The sequence below is a fragment of the Phacochoerus africanus genome, chromosome 8 (assembly GCF_016906955.1).
Source record: "Phacochoerus africanus isolate WHEZ1 chromosome 8, ROS_Pafr_v1, whole genome shotgun sequence".
Classification (NCBI taxonomy): domain Eukaryota; kingdom Metazoa; phylum Chordata; class Mammalia; order Artiodactyla; family Suidae; genus Phacochoerus; species Phacochoerus africanus.
Window position 1 is genome coordinate 125,662,980 of NC_062551.1, and position 22,973 is coordinate 125,685,952.

At 37.4% G+C, this 22,973-nt stretch overlaps 1 protein-coding gene across 1 annotated transcript in view; it reads left to right on the plus strand.

The window, feature by feature from the left end:
• Positions 1 to 22,973, plus strand: part of PIK3C3 (phosphatidylinositol 3-kinase catalytic subunit type 3) — a 147,594-nt gene that overhangs the window by 120,213 nt on the left and 4,408 nt on the right. Inside the window, exons 22-24 of the mRNA XM_047794159.1 lie at positions 6,850 to 7,018; positions 14,913 to 15,003; positions 20,361 to 20,486. Coding sequence (XP_047650115.1) covers positions 6,850 to 7,018; positions 14,913 to 15,003; positions 20,361 to 20,486 — 386 coding nt within the window. The remainder of the gene's footprint in view (positions 1 to 6,849; positions 7,019 to 14,912; positions 15,004 to 20,360; positions 20,487 to 22,973) is intronic.

Here is a 22,973-nt window from a genome sequence, read left to right on the forward strand (position 1 = left end):
AATGAAAATATATAATGTTTAATTTTTATTTTCCTTGAATGGAAATAGACTATAGTCAGAGATACTGAGTAGACATGGTTTTGCCCCCTTAGTTAGCTTAATTTTATCCCTGTTTATAAGCAACTGTCTTAATAGCTAAATGTGAAGTGATAATATATTTTGTGAAATATTTAGCAGGTGATTGGAATGTCTATACCAATCTATACTTATGTATGTTTCATTGTACTCTGTTACTCAACTAGTTTTAAAAAGTATTTCTCATTACTATGGTTTTTTTTTTTTAGGGATTTTTTTTTTTTTTTTTTGTCTTTTTGCTATTTCTTTGGGCCGCTCCCACGGCATATGGAGGTTCCCAGGCTAGGGGTCGAATCGAAGCTGTAGCCACTGGCCTACACCAGAGCCACAGTAACGCCAGAGCCACAGCAACACAGGATCTGAGCCGCGTTTGCAACCTACACCACAGCTCACAGCAACGCCGGATCTTTAACCCACTGAGCAAGGGCAGGGACCGAACCCACAACCTCATGGTTCCTAGTCGGATTCGTTAACCACTGCGCCACGACGGGAACTCCTGTTTTTTAAGTATAAGTGAAAATGCCTCTAACCAAGTATTTCTTAGGAGTTTAATACGGGTTGGGAGCAGTGGGAGTGTAGGTATAGGGAGCATTTTTCATTCTAGAATGTAAGTTCTGTTGTATCAATAAATAGTTGTTAACCACTTCTTTGTTTCTAGGTTTTGTGGTAGGGAAATAGGAAAGATATAGCATTTGCCTAAGAAATAAAGTCATTTTATGAGAAAATAATAAAATATCAGGTTGTATACAAAAAAAAAAATATTTGAAGAGTGCGAAACACAATGGAGTAGAATGACAGGAAGAATTTTTGAGTTTAGGAATTGTGTGATATTTTCAAAAAAGTAGAGTCTGGGAGTTGCTGTCATGGCGCAGCGGAAACAAATCCAACCAGGAACCATGAGATTGCAGGTTCGATCCCTGGCCTTGCTCAGTGGGTTAAGGATCTGGCGTTGCCATGAGCTGTGGTGTAGGTTGACAACACAGCTCGGATCTGGCATTGCTAAGGCTGTGGCATAGGCCAGCAGCCGTAGCTCCGATTGGACCCCTAGCCTGGGACCCTCCATGTGCTTGCAGGTGTGGCCCTAAAAAGGCAAAAGACCAAAAAAAAAAATTAAAAATAAAAAAGTAAATAGAAAAAAAAAGAGTCTGGATTATAGAGGCAGGAGTCAAGCAGAAGGACTAAGCAGGGATATGAAAAATGGAATAAGTACAGTTTAGAGATTGGTTGCATTTAATTATTAGAATGGAATTTTAAAAAGTCTACTATGAAATACTATTAATTTCAGCAGTATCTATTTTTTTTAATCCAAGAACTACAAATGTCTTCAAATACAGGGGTTTTTTAAATTTTTTTTTTTCTCTTTTTGGACCACACCTGCGGCATATGGAGGTTCCCAGGCTAGGGATCAAATTGGATCTGATGCCACTGGCCTATGCCACAGCCACAGCAGCTCAGGATCCGAGCTTTCTCTGCAACATACTACACAGCTCATGGCAATGCTGGCCAGGGATCGAACCTCATCCTCATGGATGCTAGTTGGGTTTGTTAAATACTGAGCTACGATGGGAACTCCTCAAATACAATTTTTAAAATATGTTCATATCACTTATGCAAATAACAGGAAAATTTAATTAGCACCTCTTATTTTCTTTGTATTACAAGACAGGAAAAAGCAGGTAACTACAGTCCACATTTTGTTTGTTTGTTTTTTTGTTTTTGTTTTGTCTTTTTTGCTATTTCTTGGGCTGCTCCCGCGGCATATGGAGGTTCCCAGGCTAGGGGTGGAATCGGAGCTGCAGCCACCGGCCTACGCCAGAGCCACAGCAACGCGCAATCCGAGCCGCATCTGCGACCTACACCACAGCTCATGCCAACGCCGGATCGTTAACCCACTGAGCAAGGGCAGGGACCGAACCCGCAACCTCATGGTTCCTAGTCAGATTCGTTAACCACTGCGCCACAAATGGGAACTCCAGTCCACATTTTTTATATACACTTTACCCCTTGACTAATTAAGGTAATAGATTTGAGTCAGACCACACTCCCTGAATTTTTTAAACATTTTAATTTCATCAAGTGCATTTAAAAAAATTCTTATACATTTCTTTTACAGGTGTTAGCTTTAAAGCCCTTCCCCTTGGTGTGTATGGGCATGAATTTTCTTAAAACATTAATACTCTCTTCAAAATACATTCCTCTTTGAACTTGCAAAGCATAGTAATAGTTTCATAGTTAGAAAATGAATCTTTTATGCCTTGTAATTAAGTAGTATTCTTGTTCTTAGAGAATTTTCTTATAAGAAGGATAGAAATACACTCTTCATTTGCAGGCAGTAATGCATAGTTGACATTGGAATTCCAGTAATGCTTGTTATGAAATGAAGTGGGGCTAAGTTTCCTATTAAAAGAGTGGAACCTATTAAATAAACTATGTGACAATTGATACCTTTTGATACATTATTTATTCAGGGTAGCAGTTTTGAGTTGAATATTGGTCAGATAGCTTCCCTGCTCAAGTGGTGGGTGTCATTAGGAATTATATTAATAAAAAAACATTATTTAAATAGTTAAATAAAAGCAAGGAGGATTTATCTGTCCCAATGATATTATAAGCCTCTCATTTCTTTACCTTTTTAGAGGGTGATATTTGTGTAACAAGATCAATGATAAATGGGAACTCCAGAATGAGGATAAAGCACTAAATGAAGTGCTTAGCTGAACAGAGGACACATGTTTAGTTGAAGGCAATGAAACCTTTAACAGAAGTTGGTCCCAGGCTTTTCACCAAATCATAGAAAATTCCATTATCGAATACTCCTTTAAAACTTAAACAATTAGGAGACAATAGTTTCCCAGTAAGAACCAAATGGTCAAGTTATTTATTCCAAAACCAGTTTCTCATCCTTTTTGGAATCATGGACTTCCCTTGGGAAATTGGTGAAGTCTGTGAATTTCCAAAAATACTAATTTCATTGTGTTTAGAGACCCCTGAAACCTATTTTGGAATTCTGAAAAGGTGTTTTTCAATTATGAGTAATATGTAGAACAGTTTTAAACAGAAATGAAACCCCACGTTGACATATTACATTTTATAACCTTAAATATGTACAACATAAAGCCTGATATTAACTTACTGTGCATCTGCTCTTACATAACTATAAAATAAAAAGAGATTTATAAATTAAGTAATGTTACAAAGTAGCAAGATTTATTCTAATAACATTCATATGACAGACAAAGGAATACTGCAACTAAATTGTCACTTGCTGATAAATATTTCAGTCCAGAGTGCTGTTAATGTCCTGTCCCATGTGAATATTCTTATGCTAATTTTCTCTCTTTGAACTAGATCATAACTTCCATTTATTTAGGATGCTAAAATGTAATTTTCAAGGCATTCTGCTTCTATTATCATTAGCCTGCAACAATTAAAGTATCCCTGCAGTCAAACAGAAAGGACAGAACAGTTTTTAGTAAGGAACCATTCAAATTATCCAGACTTGGCCTTTACTAATTTTATCATAGGTCTTCTTGGAAATGAAGAGTCAAAATTTTTAAAAAATAACAACTTCTGTGAGAACTATTAGGTTTCTAGAAGACAGTTTCTCACATTAATAAATATTATTAAAAGTTGTCTAAACTGTAAATGCAGAATTGAGATGTCATCAGTTAAATAAAGGCAAAATAGCTACATTGTATGTTCCTGTATGCTGGTATGCTAGGCATTATTGTAGGATCCAGGAGTATAACAGCAATAAATACAAGATTCTTTCTTTCTTTTTTCTTTTTTTGTTTTTCCCTTTTTTTTTTTTTTTTTTTTTTTTTTGCCCACCCACAGCATCCAAAATTTCCCAGGCCAGGGATTGAATCCAAGCCACAGCATTGACAAAGTGACATGGCTGGATCCTTAATCTACTGAGCCACCAAGGAACTCCCAAGATTCTTTATTATAAGACTCTTAATGGTTCATTAAAAATTTAGCATTGGGGAGAAAGATGAGTAAACAAATAATTTCATTATACACCTCAACAAAAGTGTTTTGACAGAATTAGATGAGGTAGGAGCCTCTATAATAACTGCTAACCAAATGCATGCTGATGTAGGAGCCCTGGTATGACCTAGAGGAATTATTTAACCTGTCACTGCCTTTGCTGTTTGGAAGCATGAACAGACAGCCGTTTTTCACTTCTCCACAGATTTCTTGCTCTCTGTATCTAATTAGAATTCTTTCTCATTTCACCTCTTCCATTTGTCATTTACTCTACTAGATATATCAGTCAAAATAATTTCTTTGAGACTCTTGAGAAAGAAATTTTCATCTTCCTTCTAGTTTCTTCTGGCTGATCTGAGAATTAAATTGACTAGATGATTGACAGATTAACAGGAGAAAACCTGCAGTTTGTTAATATGTGTATGTGGGAGAAACCCAGGAAACCAGCGAATAACTCACCAAGTGGCTGGAACCTCACCTTAAATCTGCAGCTAAAGACAAATGAAGATGTTGGAGGTAGTAGGTTGGGACCTCTAAGAGAAGGAAGGTGTTTGTCATGGAGCTGGAAAAGCAGATGTTTGGTAAATAAATGTTTGCTAGGCCATGCAGAAATGGTGGTATGCCAAGGGGAATTTTTAACAAACTTTGTTAGGTTCCTCCCTGTCTATGTACAGAGTTCATACTATAGTTTATCTTTGGTGATAGGTCTCTTCCTGGAACAGGTCCTCTACTGACATCTTTTAGGTAGCTAGAGGGAAGTCAGAGCTTCTTTCTTCAGGGCCTTGATGGATTTCAGCTCAAAGCGAAGATACGGAGATGATTTTGATAAATGGAAAACTTGTTTTCAGTGCAATAGTTACATTGATGGTGGTGCGGGGGAACAAAATTGGCCACCCCAAAATGTTTCTAGCATGTGATTTCAAGATGAAAACAAGGCCAAAAAAACTCTGAAAGAAACTTTGACCTTACCCCTAACTGCCTGAGGACTTTAGGTAGAGTGCCTATCATAGGGAGAGAACTATCACCAGAAACGTCTGCAAAGAATACAGGCCAGGTGTGGGGGAGAAAAATTCTTGGAGATTGGAGTCCCTTCTGTGTTCCATTGTCTCTGCAAGGCGTAGCCAACATTTCTTTCCCAGATATTCACTTTTCCATCTTCATGTCAGTTGCCTTCCTCACATTTGAAGTCCCAACCCCTACCCCATCATCCTCATTTATCTTCAGCTGAAGATGGCATTTAAGATAAGAATTTCAACCATTCAGAGAGTTACTTAGTTTTTCTGGGTCTCTCCCATGTACCTTTGTTAATAAACTTTGATTTTCTCGTCTTAATCTTCTTAATGTCAATTTAATTCTTAGACCATCCAGAGAATCTAGTAAGGTAGAGGAAAAATTCTTCCTCCTGGACAATGGCTACTTTTTCTATAGCCATGTGAGGATAGTGTTTAAATCTCTGGTTAGTTGTCATGAACATTCATTTGTAAGCTTTTGTTTCTCTTTGTATAATGAACTCTATGTCCCAAATTTAGCAGCGCTTCTCTCAACTCCAGATAACTTGAAGTATAGCTTTCTTCACTCTTGTGGGGAAGTAATGCCAGTATCTATCTTGAATTTTACTTAAATTTAATATCACTTTTGTCTAAAATTTGGAGTTTCTTCATTCATTTCTTCATTCAACAGTGAGTGCTTACTGTGTACTAGAAACCATTCTGAGGCTGGGCATATAGCAGTATACAAAATAGGCACAAATTCCTGCCTTAGTGGTGCTTAGATTTTAGAATCCAAGGGGTTACTTTTTGTGTTATATTGTATGCCTACTTTATACCTACTTGAAAACACAAGATGTTTTATGAATTCAGTGATGTATAATTCTCTAAGTTAATGAGCGGTCATGTCCTTACATATCTGGCCTGTGAGTTTAGATGACTGCTCAAGGGTTGGTCTTCATGGGACTACAGCCATATTCAGCCCTTGGCAGAGGTGAATACTGTGCTTGGTTTCTTAGTCTAAAGCCACTCAGTGATAGAGATTAGTTGGAAATGGCTCCAATGAAGCTAACAATATAATTTGAAATTTGGAGAATGTTTTTTGTTTGTTTGTTTGTTTTTGTCTTTTTGCCATTTCTTGAGCCGCTTCCACAGCTTATGGAGGTTCCCAAGATAGGGGTTGAATCGGAGCTGTAGCCGACAGCCTATACCAGAGCCAAATTGCGTCTGCGACCTACACCACAGCTCATGGCAATGCCGGATCCTCAACCCACTGAACAAGGCCAGGGATCAAACCCGCAACCTCATGGTTCTCAGTTGGATTCGTTAACCACTGAGCCACGACGGGAACTCCTGGAGGATGTTTTTAAAGGTGGGGAGAAGAGTGATAAATTAAAGGAAGGATTCATCTCAGGAATACTTAAAGAAATGATCTTCTTTTAGCATAACAAATTTGCTTATAAGATACTGATTTCTACTAATACCTTAAAAAATTATCCAGGCTTTGGCCATCTTGATCCTGGAGATCTAAAAGTAGGATTTAAAATTTAAAATATTACCATGAAGTTATTTTTAAGTATATCTTCATCTGAATGAATGTGAGTTGAAAGGAACTAAAGTATGCTCTGAAGGCCACTTCCAAGCCTGAGGTTAGAGGATCAAACAATTTAATAGACTTCATAATGAACTAATATTCTTTACGAAGAGACAATGCTTTACCAATTGTTACGACATATCTATTTCCCAAGTTCCTTAAGATAAAATTCTGGAAACAAATGAATTTCTTATCAATATCCAGGCAAACTCTTCCACATAGACTTTGGATATATTTTGGGTAGGGACCCAAAGCCTCTTCCTCCTCCAATGAAGCTGAATAAAGAAATGGTAGAAGGAATGGGCGGCACACAGAGCGAACAATACCAAGAGTTCCGTAAACAGTGCTACACAGCTTTTCTCCACCTTCGAAGGTAAGTTGATTTGCTTGACATAGAGAATTTTGGTAAGTTCATTTCATAGAGCAATAAAAAGATTTGTTTAGATCACATCACTCTTTTTTTCAAAATGACACAGGCAACAATATTTATTAATGTACATTTGATGACGATAAAGTCTGATATCAAAGGAAAAAGACAATTTCTTTCTTTCTACTAATTATCTGATTGCTGAATCCTATCACATGGGGAGCTGGCATTACACAAGAATGAAGCATTAGCTCACTTAGAGTGTTTAATCAAATCATTTTTACTCTTTATAGCACCTTTTTCAGTCTTAGTTTTGGCCACTCTTGAGGAACATTCTGAAATTTGTTAAATGATTGAAGAATAAATGTTACATATGCTTTTGTCTCTTAAGCACCTCATCAGTCATCCTGCTTTAAAAAACAATACTGATTTTTCTCTGTTCCTTTTTCTCCATCTCCAAGGCCACTATATCTCTGCTTCCTTCATCCTAATTTACTTAGGACTAATTATGTATCATCAGGAAAAAGATAAATTAAAAATCATATTTGTTAAATTCAGGACATGTCTCTGATGATTAATCAAAACTGATGGAACATTTGACTCTAACTCCATTTTCAACTAACTATGCAAATTGAATGTTCTTAGTCCACCAGAAAAATCCCAGTTCAAGAGACAACCTATATGTTCTTCCAGGTGAATATGTAACCAGTAGACAGTGAGTTGCCTGTGCATGTGGGCTCTGTCTTTTCTGTCTTTGTAGCCTCAGTTTAGACACTCAATATATATATGTAGAATGAGAACTTACAGTGTTTATATTAAAATTCCTGCTTCACATCTGGAATGAGGCCCTGTTCCCAGATGATGTTGATGTTGCTAGCCCCAGGTGAATGGCTGTCCTCTGTTAATCAGGTTTCATCTTTGCAGTGGCCTAATAGATCTTCAGTGTTAACTCACTCCCTACCACATGTCACTAACTTTACCATAAATTTTACAAACAGCTGCCTTATTATACTGTCAGTGGTAGGGAGGCTCAGTTTTACTTCCCAGAAATGCTAAAAGAATAATGAGAAGATCAGTGCCTGATGGATGCAGAAGTACTTTCAGAGATGAAAATTCCACTTTAATATCTGGGATTTTTAATTTAAACTAGTCAAAACCTATAGAAAGCTAGGTGAAACTATGGTGATCAGTAAGAAGGTAGACGAGATTATATGAAATGATAACTAGAGAAATGTCAAAGTTGCTCTATCTTATTGAAAACAGAAGGAAAACAATGTTCCTTATAAACTGTCATTGATAATGGATTCAAAACAATTCAATAGAATGAAGAAATAGAGACAGAATATTAATATGGAGTCAAAGTTAACTTTCCCCATTACTAAGAAGAATCACAAAGATAATAAACCAACTCACTTTATGTTGTATTCATGAAAACTGTTTCATTTTTCATTTTCACAAATTTCACTGTTAAGATTATCTGGACTCTAATTTTTTTTTTTTTTTGGCCATTTCTTGGGCCGCTTCCGCAGCATATGGAGGTTCCCAGGCTAGGAGTTGAATCGGAGCTGTAGCTGCCAGCCTACGCCAAAGCCACAGCAACACGGGATCCGAGCTGCGTCTGCAACCTACACCACAGCTCATGGCAAGGCCAGATCCTTAACCCACTGAGCAAGGGCAGGGATCGAACCCACAACCTCATGGTTCCTAGTTGTATTTGTTAACCACTGCGCCATGACGGGAACTCCTGGACCCTAATATTTTGATCAATGTTTATTTTTTAACGTTGTATTTTAGAGTATGGTATAGAAAATTTCCCTTAGGGCATAAGAATGAACTGGAGATAGTTAAAAGCTCATTTGGAGGTAATGTTATTTGACACACTTATCATTAGAGTTTTTAGGCATGACCAACCATGGTCTTTTCATGGTTTTTGTTGCTTTCTGATCAGTTTCTGCAACAAAAATCCATTGAATAGACTGTATCATATTATCAGAGAGGTCCCTTTGAACCAAGTTATAAAAGGTTGTGTAGAAATCAGAACACATTTTATGATGTGTTTTTCATGTAACCAAATACATTACTATAGCAATAATAAATGGAAATTTTGTTTTTTGAAGACTCTTATGTCAACAGTAAATGCCTAAACATTTTAAATTCTAAGTGTTCAAGGCAAATGTAACTTCTATTAATTCATGTTTATGCAGAACACTATGCTAGACTGATGATACAAAGAGGGCCTAAACTTTTCAGTAAAAATGTTGAAATTTGCTGTATCAAGCAGTTTTTACATTGTCTTAGAGAATGTTTTCCTAGCCACCAAACAGCAGTAAATCTATTGATCACCTTGCTTTTCATCATTAACCTCATTGTTTTCCGTCCTGGAAGTAGTACACTTACTAAGTAAATCTTTTTGTAGAATTCTACTCTGATATTTGTTGCATACAAAAAGGATAGACTGTAGGGGAAAGAGATGCTGTAAGCACTTGATATAGTTAATACATTTTTATTCTTTTTATTGAAGGGGTTTTTTGGGGGGTTGGTTTTTTGTTTTTTGGTTTTGGGCTTTTTTTGTCTTTTTAGGGCTACACCCACAGCATATGGAGCTTCCCAGACTAGTGGTTGAATCAGAGCTGTAGCCACTGGCCTACACCACAACCACAGCAATGCCATATCTAAGCCATGTCTTCATGGCAGCTCACAGCAGCACTGGATCCTTAACCCACTGATCAAGGCCAGGGATCGAACCTGTGTCCTTATGGATACTAGTCAGATTCATTCCCACTGAACCACGATGGGAACTCCTTTTTATTGAAGGTTTTTACTGAAAAATTTAGACCATCTTTGTATGACCAGTGAGTGCATGGTGGTTGGCATAAACATGAGTAAGAGAAAGTATCTTTTTTTCACTGTGCTCAACCCACTCCTTTTTAAAAATTGAATGTGTATCCATCCTTAAATCTTTGTCTAGACCTGGTTTTACACACTTTTCCCACCCTGTCATTTTTTTTTTAACCTCGATCACATATTTTCTTTTGATAATAGTTTTAAAGATTTCTAGTAACTTTTAAATCTGTTTTTCTGGATAGGATATTGAATGACCAATATATACTCTCTATTTTGTGTTACTGGTTCTGTCTTTTTTTTTGCTTTTTTTTTTTTTTGCTTTTTTTAGGGCCACACCCATGGCATATATGGAAGTCCCCAGGCTAGGGGTTGAATCAAATCCACAGCTCCTGGCCTACGCCACAGCCACACCAGATCCAAGTTGCGGCTGCTACCAACACCATATCCCACAACAATACCAGATCCTTAGCCCACTGAGTGAGGCCAGGGATCGAACCCAAATCCTCACAGACACTAGTCGGATTCATTTCCGCTGAGCCACAATGGGAACTCCCTGGTTCTGTCTCAAGTAGAAGATGCAGGTTAATGGCAACAGATGTAAAAGATTAATACAGTTAAGGTAGTGACATTATCTACAAAGTAATTGGATGTTTAAGTTTCTTATACAGTATTCCATTTTATATTTATTTCCATTCTGTTTCACTTTGCCATAATAATAGAAACATGAGTGGTTAAAATTTAAACCAAATGATAATCCAGAAAACATTAATATTTGCCTTTTACAAATATTACAAAAATTATGTTACATATTATGCTTCCATAAAGGCAGACATTTTAACATAGATCCTGGCTGCCCATTAGAATTGCCTGAGGATCTTTGCAGGGGGAGTTGAGTGGGAAGGGTGAACCAAGACAGTTCAGGCCCCATCAGATTTAATTGGTCTTGGATTTGGCCCAGGCATTGATTTTTGTCAAGAAGCTTCCTAGGTGAATTTAATGGACAGCCAGTTTGAGAACCTCTGAAATATCCCTTTCAAAATTGATTCTTGTATTCCTCTCCCTGTGTTACCCTGTGGTAGATTGCAGAGATTCCCCCATGGTAAGATTCGGGGAAACTGTGTATAGTCAACAAAGCAGAATATGAATGACTGAGCCTTCATCATTTTTCATAACATAATGTATAGTGGTTGGCTATACTCTGCAGATACCATAGTACTTACAGCTTTCTCAGTGGATTGTCTTCTTTATTTCAATATCCTACATACCACAGAGCTTAGACAAAGGCTTGGTGCCCTTGGTCCCTAATGCACTTCCAAACCATTTCTTTCTTTGCTTTCCTAAAGAAGAAAAGCATAGATGCGCACAATGAAATTATAGCATCAGATAAACAACCTACCACTGACCATTAACTCCCTAGTTCCCTGTCATTCTCATTCACTAAAAACTTTCACTGTCTTCTTCAGGACTGCTGCTGTGACTTCGACATCTGCATGCGTAGTCCAGCCATGACCTGACCTCTCACGGCCTTGTCCTCATGTAGAGCCAACCTTGCCACTCTCTCTCTCTTCAATACTAGGAATTTTACACCTTCAGAATATTGATCCCCAGCTTTCTACTCTATGACCAACACCTTCTATCCTTATAGCTCTTCTATTCCTACAAGCCTTAAACTTCATTGATACCTACTTGTTTCATCACCCTAACACCATATGTAATCTACCTTATTTCTCATTTGTCTCCTTCCCCCACTGAATTTTACAGCCCCAAACTGTAATCACTCTTAACTGCCTCTCCCTCTAAACCCTATCTTACATATTTTAATGTAGTCCTATAATGTCACTTGCTAAACCCTAACTCTAATCAGAACTGCCTGCTTTACTGCTTCATGTGCAGCAGCTATTTGCTACCATTCAAAATCCAATAATGATGGTGTTCTCATTGTTGGTTTTAAGTCAGTGGTTCTAAACCGAGGGCTGCTTTGCACTCAGCCTCCCCCCAAAGCATATTTGACAGTGTCTGGAGGTGATTTTGGTTGTCACAGCTAGGTGAGTGCTACTGGCTTGTTTATATTGTACTGCTGCCCCATTCCTTCATTCTCCATCATAGTACATCTGCTTTAAAAAGTTCTCCTCACTATCTCCACTAACTTGCCTCCTTTCTTCCCTCAGCCTTCTCCAGTAAGGCTTCCAGTTTCACTCTGCTATTGAAACTAATAGTATTAAGATAAACAGTTAACCTGTACCAAGTTTAGTTGCCACTTTGGCTTCTTAGAAGCTTTGATGCAGTTGACCATGTCTTTGTTCCTAAAAACCTTTCTTATATTTGGTATGTCCTATTCCCCCTTTCTCTTTTTTTTTTTTTTTTTTGCTTTAGGGCTCACTTTCTCCTCTAAACTCTCTCCTTAAGCATTTTTACCCGGACTTGTGATTTTAAACAGGATCCAAATAATGATGACCCCAAACTATTACCATCAGCTCTGAGATACATCAAACTGCCTACTTAGCACCTAGTAGGGATCTCAAACTCAATATGTGTCTAAAGTGGAATTCTTAATTCCCTGCCCAAAGTCCTGTTCTTCTTTCATTCATTTTTTTAAATTTTGATAAATAACCTCAGTACCTCATGTAAACTAAATTCTTATTGACCTTCAGTTCCTCTGTCCTCTGTTATCCATTTCATTGAAACCATCAGCAAGTGGCATCCACTTCCTCTCCAAAATATAGCTTAATAATGTCCATATTACTTCTTTTCCACCTGAACATCTGTGAAATAGTTTCCCTTCCTCCATTCTTACTCCCCAAAAGATGGCCAGTGTGAGCTTTTAGAAAATGTGTATGTCAGTATGTCACTACACTCTTTAAACTCTCTTTGTACCCAGTACAATTAGAATAAAATCATACCTCCTTAAAATGACTTTTCTTCCCCACCCATCAATCTTTGACCCATTTCCCTATTTTTTCTTTATTTTTAAAAATGTTTTGTCAGTCAAACAGGTAAGAATTTTTCTTCTTTGTCAGTTTATTGTGAGATCTACCTTCCTCCAGAATGTAATCTTGGAGGGATCTCGCTTGTTCAATTCACTGCCTTTAGTGCCCAGAACTGTGTAGAGTGAGTATTCAGTAAGTATGTGTGTGCTAGTTAAGTGAATAAAATTATCATGTGAGTAGAAGTGAAATAATCTGTGATGTGCATTTTATAAATTTCCACTAGGAAATCAGTAACTTTTAGAGCTAAGTTAGAGCTATTGAGCTATGATCATACTTTTTTTTTTTTCTTTTTGCCATTTCTTGGGCCGCTCCCATGGCATATGGAGGTTCCCAGGTTAGGGGTCGAATCGGAGCTATAGCCACCAGCCTACGTCAGAGCCACAGCAGTGCAGGATCCAAGCCGCGTCTGCAACCTACACCACAGTTCACGGCAACACTGGATCCTTAACCCACTGAGCAAGGCCAGGGATCGAACCCGCAACCTCATGGTTCCTAGTCGGATTCGTTAACCACTGTGCCACGACAGGAACTCCAACTGTAATCATACTTTAAAAAAAAAGTGTAAAAGGGAGTTAGGGCCTCATTTGCTTAGATGATTACATCAGGATAGAAAATTTTTTTCATTATAGTCCCTGATTTTCAGAGATAATATAAAATTCAAAAATGATGATGAAATAGATAATTTGAGGTTCATATGGATAGTCATTTGTGTCTACAAATTCCATTATCATTACAATTCAAGTATCGAATGATTTTTATGTACTTTTTTACATTACGGATAAGTAGACGGCTGGAATAAAGGTTCTGCATCTCCTAAATCCTGACTTCCATCCCCTAGAGAAGAAAATGCAAGGCACGTGTATTGACTCTTACTGAGACCAGCTAAAAGCCTTTGTTGCCTAAAACCAAAGCTTTTTTTACTCATTATTCATCCTCAAACTCAAACCTGGATCTCCTTTTATCATTGTATGATGAAATGGGGCCACTCAGCATAACCATCCAAGGGGAGAATGTTCTGGAGCAGGAAGTGGATTGCACCCAGTGTACACTTACTTTCACCTTTCTGCACATGGCTCTACCTCTGGAAATGAGCATTTGGAATATTAACATTTTTTCTCCGTGTTTGGAGGAAAATGAAAAGTTTGAGGGTTGATGAGGATAAACCTTTAGTTCCTGTAGGGGCTAGCATACTCCAAAGATGGTATTATTTCGATATCTTGCACATTTTGGGGGGCATACCCCTGGCATGTGGAAGCTCCAGGGCTAGGAATTGAACCCACACTGCAGCAGTGACCTGAACTACAGTAGTGACCATGCCAGATCCTTAACCTGCTGAGCGACCAGGGAACTGTGTCTTGCACATTTTCAGTGGAGGAGAGTACTAGCTATTTTCTCCTTCATTTAGGGTTGCTTATATACAGACCAGTCACTATAGTTTCTAAATTGGTAGGATTAGTGTACCTGAGGGATACTTATAAGTAATTAGAGGAATCAGTATTTCACTTTCATTCTTTTACCCATGACACACCAAGGTAGTCTTTTTTTTTTTTTTTTTTTTTGCCACACCCACAGCATGTAGAAGTTCAGGGCCAGGAATCAAACTGAGCCACAGCAGCGGCAACACTAGATCCTTAATCCTGCTGCACTCCCTGGGAACTCCATGAGGTGGTCTTAAGATAATGAATTCTTGTCATTATTGAGCAAAGATAGATCTTCATTGCTTAGTAAAATGCTAATTAATGGTATTAAGCAAATTCCATTTTGATCCCTTCTAAAAAGGATATACTTTCTAAAAATTGTAATTATTAGGTGGTTACTCCAAAAGTGTGTTCCCTAGTGGGGGACCTAGAGATGGCATTATATCAAGACCCTAGAATAACTTATGTTTTCGAGGCTTGATTGTCATTGATACAGCTGGTGAATAGGCTCACATTCTATTTATTGTCCATAGGAATAATAGTAATCATTATAAAGATCTAAGCATTACTACTTCTAAGAGTGTTCTTAATATGAGAAGAACGGCAAAACTCTTAACACACTGCTATTATTTTCTTCCCACTCTCCTTTAGGTATTCTAACCTTATTTTGAACTTGTTTTCCTTGATGGTGGATGCAAACATTCCAGATATTGCTCTTGAACCAGATAAAACTGTGAAAAAGGTAAATTTTATACACCCTCAGATATCTTTCTCCGTCTACTTGTCATATGTAAAAAATATTAGGGTTTTAACAACTCATTTCCCCTTGTCCCAATCCCTAGGCTCTTATTTTTTATCCCCACATTCCAGAATACAACAGCCTTTCAAATTTCAAGTCCTCTGCAGCAGGTTTTATCCCCTTCCCTTGTTCATACCCACAGTTTCATGAATAGGTCACTATATCAAGAGCTAAACTTTACTATCATGAGAAAGAGCTTGCTCTTTGTTCTGGAAAGTTTAGCTTCTCTAATATTCCTGGTAGGATACCTGATTCCTGGTACTCTCAGCCTAAGCATGCTGAGAAATCAGAAACAAAATATTTTAATGGTATGTAGAAAACAGTCATTCTTTATCCTTCCCATTCATACCCTTGGTTACATGGGTTTCTTACTGTGTCAGGAGAGTAGAGACCTGCTTTTTAACTTAACCTGCAAAGAGAAGAACAAAGGAAAACAGTCACGTAGATGAGCAGTTATTCAAAACTGCCTTACCCTGATTGAAGCAAGAGATGGGAGGGAAGGTAGTGGATTTGAAGATTTTTATTTGAATTAACCTCTGACTCTGATTCATTGAGAGGAATGTATGTAATATACTTTATCCAAAGCTGTCGTAAAATGATCTTAAATATCAGTGTGGTTATCAATACGGAACTTCAAAGAAAGACAAGGTAGCCTTTTAACTCATAGAAATATAAACTTACTAAAATTATAACACTCTCAGACATGGAATTCCCCTGATGGTTGAAAATAATAATTAGCACCTTAAGCCCTAAGTTCTGATGTAATTGACTGAACATTATTAGAAAGTTCCCTGTGTGGATTAAACATTGTCATAGTCCTTTGGGCAGCTATAACAAACTAGTATAAAAAACTACAAGAGACTAGTGGCTTATAAACAACAGAAGATTGTTTGTGATGCTTCCAGAGGTTCGAAGTACTAGGTCAGGGTGCCAGCATGTTCAGGTGAGGGCCTGGTATGAGTAGAAGATTTGTTGTATCTTCATAGGGTGGAAGTGACCAGGAAGCTCTGCAGGGTCTCTTCCTTATAAGAGCGCTAATCCCATTTATGAGGGCACCACCCTCATTGTAGTACATGTCTTGGAGGTACAAAAATATTAACATCATTGTAAACATGAGTGAGACTAATGGTTTTTACCTGATTGTGTGAGTCTTTTGCAAGCAATGAGAGGGATATTTATTTAATGTAGGTCTTTTATTGTTTAACCGTTTAAGAAAATTTTGGTCTTTAGGATTTTATTTGTTACTTTATCCAGCAAGTACCAGTTCAATTACCCCCCCTTGCCCCCCCCCCCACTGCACCCACCACGTAGTTAGGAAATGGATTATCACCCTAGGTTTGGGTGTGGGTTTTTTAGTTGTTTGTTTTTGTTTTGTTTTTTTTGTCATCTATCAAGAAACATAATTGGTTAATGAAACTTCTTAGCTGAAATTCATAACTGCACCAGATTTCAAATGTTGTCTTTTTTTTTTTTCTTCATCTTTTGCTTTTTGGGTTTTTTTGCTTTGCTGTTTTTAGGATCTGTTTTTTGCTGTTTATTTTATTTTATTTATTTATTCATTTGTTTATTTATTTTTGTCTTTTTAGGGCTGCACCTGCAGCATATCGCGGTTCCCAGGCTAGGGGACTAGTCGGAGCTGAAGCCGCCTGTCTACACCACAGCCACAGAAATGCAGGATCCGAGCTGTGTCTGTGACCTACATCACAGCTCATGGCAATGCCGGATCCTTAACCCACTGAACAAGGACAGGAATCAACCCGTGTCCTCATGGACGCTGGTTAGATTCACCAACTGCTGAGCCGTGATGGGAACTCCTTGCTGTTTATTTTAAACCCATTTATCTCTGTCATATATTCATTCTTCCTTGACTTCACTCATATTCAGAAGTCATTTATGAAAGTTCTAACAATATTTGTCAGTCTTTCAATTTCTTCTGCCAGTTAAGTTGTATAGTTGTTATTCTTTTAGATCTTTTGTTTTAACTCTTACTTCTCTATTAGACAGTCATTATTTTATTGTTTGAGCTTTCTTTATGGCATCATCTTTTAAAACATGAAGTGACTCATTTTATGAAAAAAAAGTGCATGCGTATTTGTCATTTTTCTTTAGACTAATTGCTCCCTAGGTGCTTATTCTAGTTTCAATTGAATGAACGTGGAACAAAAGGTATTTTACCATATTTTCCCCCAGTGTTCCATAAAAGATTTCTTTGCTTGCTGCTATTTTTAACCAATTGAAACATAAACTTGCCTTTTTCTTTCTTTTTTTCTTTTTAGAGCTGCACGTGAGGCATGTGGAAGTTCCCAGGCCAGGGATCGAATCGAATCAGCTATAGCTGCCAGCCTATGCCACAGCCACAGCAATGTAGGAGCTGAGCTCTATCTGCAGCCTATACCACAGCTCATGGCAATGCTGGATCCTTAACCCACTGAGTGAGGACAGGGATTGAACCCACATCCTGATGAATCCTAGTTGGGTTCGTTACCACTGAGCCACGACAGGAACTCTCAAACTTGTCTTGTAAATAATAGTAATATTGAAAAGTGATGTTGCAATAGGCTAAAATTTATGTTTCGTATTTTGGCTTTTTTAAGAAGTAAAAGTAGGTTTTTACACTTTGTGAACTAACATTTGCTGGCACTACTTCGAAGTCTTACTACCTAGAAATTTTTTGCATTGGCCTCATGAATGAAAGCCAGCTAGAGAAAATGCAGCACATTCGAGGCTGAAATCTTAAAGGGAAGTACAGATTCAAATTATTTACATGATTATAACAAAGTTCAGTATAATATAATCTGTAATGTATAATGGATAATATAGTATAATTCACTATAATGCTTCTATAATGTATTTTAGTATGCATATAGCAATTTAAAAATTTTTTTGAAACTACTTTCATTGTTGTTCACTTTGTTGTGTTTTACAGATAATTGCATTTCTTTCAAATTTTGAAGGTTTGTAGCCACCCTGCATTGAGCAAGTTTGTTGGTGCCATTTTTCAAACAACATTTGCTCACTTTGTATCTCTCTGTCACATTTTGGTAATTCTTGCCATATTTCAAAGGAAGTATATCTGTCTACCTTTGACCCGCAGCTGAAGAGGCTGAGATTTGAAAGTTTGTAGCTTTTTCTTGAGACATTCTCCAGACTGAGTGCAGCCCTGCTTGTGAGGTGTTAAAGGTCACAAGAGTTTGAAGCTTGCTGGTAGGGATAACCAGGAAATCAGGGAAGAAATTCTAGAAAGGTCAAAGTCACAGAGGTGACTTTGGGGACAATAACAAGTAGCCCAACACAACTCAGTGTATATGATACCAAATCAACCTTTTATATGCAGTTAACTTTCTTTGTTGTAAAAGAGAAGGTTTTCATATTTGGTAAAATAATATTTTCTTTGTGTGCTAAATATATAGCTTCTGTTTGCAATTTAAGCATTTATATAAGTATGCAAGTTTTGATAAAATTAGGTTAAAGGTTTTTTTTTTTTAATTCTACTGCCTTATAGTTTTTTGACATTCTTAAAAAAAAAAATTAGTTCCAAATAGTCAGACATGACTCTCTAAGTAGAAGTCAAATAATGTAATGTATTAAACTCAAGGAACATGTATGTCTTTAACTGGGATCCAGAAATGGGAAATAGAGTTGATTGCAGGTGTATTTTTAATGTCTTTCCACCAAATTGTCCTTCACTTTTTATATCTGCCTCTCTTTTACCTCCTCTACCTCAGGCTGCAGGGCTGTTGGAGTGAAGATAAAAGAGCATTAAGTGAGGCCATGGGTTGTAGTGCTGTCTCCCCTTTCTTCTTCCTAGTTTTATAATAAACTCCACACTTGAAAAGAAATACTGGAGTTCTTTTGTGGCTCAGTGGTTTAAGGGTCTGGCATTGTCACTGCAGCAGCTTGTGTTCTATCCCTGGCCCAGGAACTTCCACATGCTGCGAGCACAGCCAGGAAAAAAAGAAAAAAAAAAAAGGAAATACTAATTGTGAACCTCTACTTGGAAGTTCCAGTTTTCTCCTAGCCTGCCTTTTCAGAAGTATATATGGGTCATTTATAAAAGGAGAAAGGAATAACTATAATCATTAGTGTGGTGGTTTGAGATTGTCTGGAAGTACGAGCCACTTATCATCAGTTAAAGGTCCCTGGGTTAGCTTCATAAATTCTCAGTGTCTCAGTTTCTGCATCTTATAGATAGAGATATTGTCTACCTCAGAGCCATCTGAGAGTTGAGTGAAATACTGCATATAACGTGCTCTGCACAGTGTTTTGCACAAAGTAGTCATTCAGTAACATTGGCTTCTGTGTTTTAGGGGACTATTCTGATACATGCCTCTACTGATTTTTCTAGTACTTATTGAAATTTAGAATCAACTGTATTTTTTAATATGAGGTAATGAAAATTTTCTCTGACTTTGGAAATTATAAGACAATTGAAATAGTTCTTTGCAAAGTACAGGGAACTTCTATTGGAAAGGGGACGTTTTAGAAAATGTAGTTTAGGTTATTTTGCCAGTGATTGACCTAGGTCCTATTCATAGATAGGCAGAGAAGGTGAGAGAAAATATTAATATAGGCTCACCTTGCTATATTCACTTCATAAAGTGGAAGAGATTCTTAGTAAGTATTATGTCACAATTCAAATCTTATATAAATCTTATATAATGTTCTAACTTTGAAATGCAAAAAAATAAAGCACATCTTTGAGTTAAAAGAACAATTTTCATCTTTTTTAAATATGCTAGGTCTAACAGAATTATATTTTCTATTCACTTTGTTAGTTTTTTTTTTTCTGAAAAATATTTACAGCCAAAATAGGGTGATATAAAGAGCATGTAGCAAAAAAAAAAAAGTTCCTTATTCAAGAAATAGTATTCAAGGAGTTCCCGTCGTGGCGCAGTGGTTAACGAATCCGACTAGGAACCATGAGGTTGCGGGTTCGGTCCCTGCCCTTGCTCAGTGGGTTAACGATCCGGCGTTGCCATGAGCTGTGGTGTAGGTTGCAGACGCGGCTTGGATCCCGCGTTGCTGTGGCTCTGGCGTTGCTGTGGCTCTGGCGTAGGCCAGTGGCTGCAGCTCCGATTAGACCCCTAGACTGGGAACCTCCAGATACCGCGGGAGCGGCCCAAAGAAATAGCAAAAAGACAAAAAGAAATAGTATTCAAAACACCTTATAGGTTATGAATCATTTCTTTGGCATAGAGATAGCTCATGATATATTAATATGTCTATCTGTTTGTTTTTGCCTCTTCAAAATATGTCTGTTTTTCTTCATTCAAAAGACTTAATAGACTGTGACCTTGTAGGTTCAGGATAAATTTCGTCTAGACCTGTCCGATGAAGAGGCAGTCCATTACATGCAGAGTCTGATTGATGAAAGTGTCCATGCTCTGTTTGCTGCGGTGGTAGAACAGATTCATAAGTTCGCCCAGGTAAGATCTCTGAGGACAGTGCATTTAATCTCAGCTCTTCCCTGAACTACCCTAGAATCCTTGCAGAACCACGTCTCTTTCCTGCCAATGACATCTTTTCTGATTTTTCTCCTTCTTGACACCTCACCAGACTTCTGATGTGAAGGTGTTTGATGTAACTCTAAAACACCCCCACTGAAATGTTCTTAGTAATGACTAAATTGTAAAGCATCAGCACAGGTATATTTGTCCTTTGAGTCAGTGATGACTATAAACTTGAGAATGATCTCGAGTGTGGCAGAGGTCTTGACAAGTAAGGCTGGGACACTTGTTGGGTTTTGGTAAATGGTAATGTGCTAGGAAAGGAGATTAGAAACTGAGAAAAGCAATACATCCCACACACAGAAAAGGTCCATCTCTGCACTTACTCTTAGCAACCTCTTTCCTACAGATGTTTGAGGGAAGAGTTTACATTAGTCTTGATGATAAACCCCAGATTTAAAACCTATTTTAGTTTTGACTTTCATAAAGAGAATGATGATGGAAGCGGTTAGCAAACAGAAAAATTAGGCTGCTTTCCTCCCCCACATCCTCACACACTACTCCTTCTAACTTTACACATTCAGTTAATAATAGTTTTACTAATCACCCAGACTCAAAGTTTGTCTATGTTGACCTCTCCCTTATTCAGCATCTGGAATATCACCAAGCATTGTGAGTTTCTTTAACCATTTTCCCACTACTGACATTTTAACCGAATTTTTTTTCAGTTTAAGGTACCCTAGATAAATAAAACCCTTCATAACTGTGCTCTGTTTTAGTCTTTTTCATCCCTCAACATCCTTGTCTTTATTTTGCTAAATATTCCAACCAAATACATTTCCATAAAATAATGTTTTCTTTTGTTTTCTTATTTTAATTTAAATGTGAAAAAATATTTCCTCATTGCCTAAAAGTGATGTCCAATCTCTAGCAACTCAAGGCCTTCCAGAATGTTGTGTTCTAAACTTTTTTCTCAGCTGTCCTCCTGATACTCTCTTTCAATATTGTTGTTCTCTTCCATTTCTCTGGCTACTTTGCTGTTCCACTTCTTCAGCCCGGACTATCCATCTTCTTAGTAATGAATCTTCAGTAAAGTCCTATTGCCAAAATTGAACCTATCCTCCTAAGAGCTATTCTTAATGCCACTCTGATTCATCTTCCTCTGGATATTAATAGTACTTTGTACTTTTATTATCAATGCACTTCCATTTTGTTTTCTATTCTAGATACTTGGATACTTACCTAATAACTCTAAAATGCACAGTTCTTAAAGGCAGGGATGTCTGTCATTGACCCTAGTAGTATGATGCCTTTAAACACTTAATAAATAGCTAAGGAACATAAGGGAATTTTTTTTTCCAGTAAATGATAGCTTATACTTTTTCTCACTTAACAAAAAATGTTTCTTCTCTCTAAACACCAATATAAGTCATATTTTATTACAAATGCCAACTTAAGTTCCGCTTCTCATGTTATTAATCATAACTAATCACTTCTCAGGAGAGCAAACTCTGACTCAGCTGCTACATGACTTGCCATCACTCGGGTAGCTGATGGTAGATATGGATCAGCATATAGCACACAGATTATTTTATAGCTATAGGGAAAAAAAGCCCAGAGAGGTATAATGACCTAGCCAACTTCATGTGTCTAACAAGGTACAGAACCAACACATGAACCCAAATTTTTGACCCCATATCCAGCCACTGATAAGCTAGATTTTTTTCTAGTTTAGAAAGCCCAGGTCTTTTTTTATCAGAATCCCATATCCTTTTTATTTTTAATAAGGTATAGTTGTTTTATAATTTATATAAGTTTCAGGTGTTCAACATAGTGGATTCATAAGAATCCTGTATTCTTCATCCTAAGAAGTTAACTTGAAAATGGCCATGCTATTTTTTTTAGGTTTTTAAAAATATGTCACCTGTACTTACACAGTTGTACAATTGAAATAGTATGAATATGAGCAACATAAAAATAATAAGTTTAATTGGAACTTAACTTAGGCATTGAAGGGTACCAGAGGTACTAAAGAAGGTCATAACTTCACATAAGTCTTTTCAAATTATATAATTAGAGAAGCACAGATGTTTCTTAATTAATCTCTGAGGAAGATTATTTTCTTCTTTTTTTTTTTTTTGTCTTTTTGCCATTTCTAGGGCCGCTCCCATGGCATATGGAGGTTCCCAGGCTAGGGGTCTAATCAGAGCTGTAGCCTCCAGCCTACGCCAGAGCCACAGCAACGCGGGATCCGAGATCGGAGTCGCGTCTGCAACCTACCCCACAGCTCACGGCAACACCGGATTGTTAACCCACTGAGCAAGGGCAGGGACCGAACCCGCAACCTCATGGTTCCTAGTCGGATTCATTGACCACTGCGCCACGACGGGAACTCCAGATTATTTTCTTTTTGAAACTCACATCCCTAAGTATTAATACTAATAAATCACATGCTCATTCAGATTC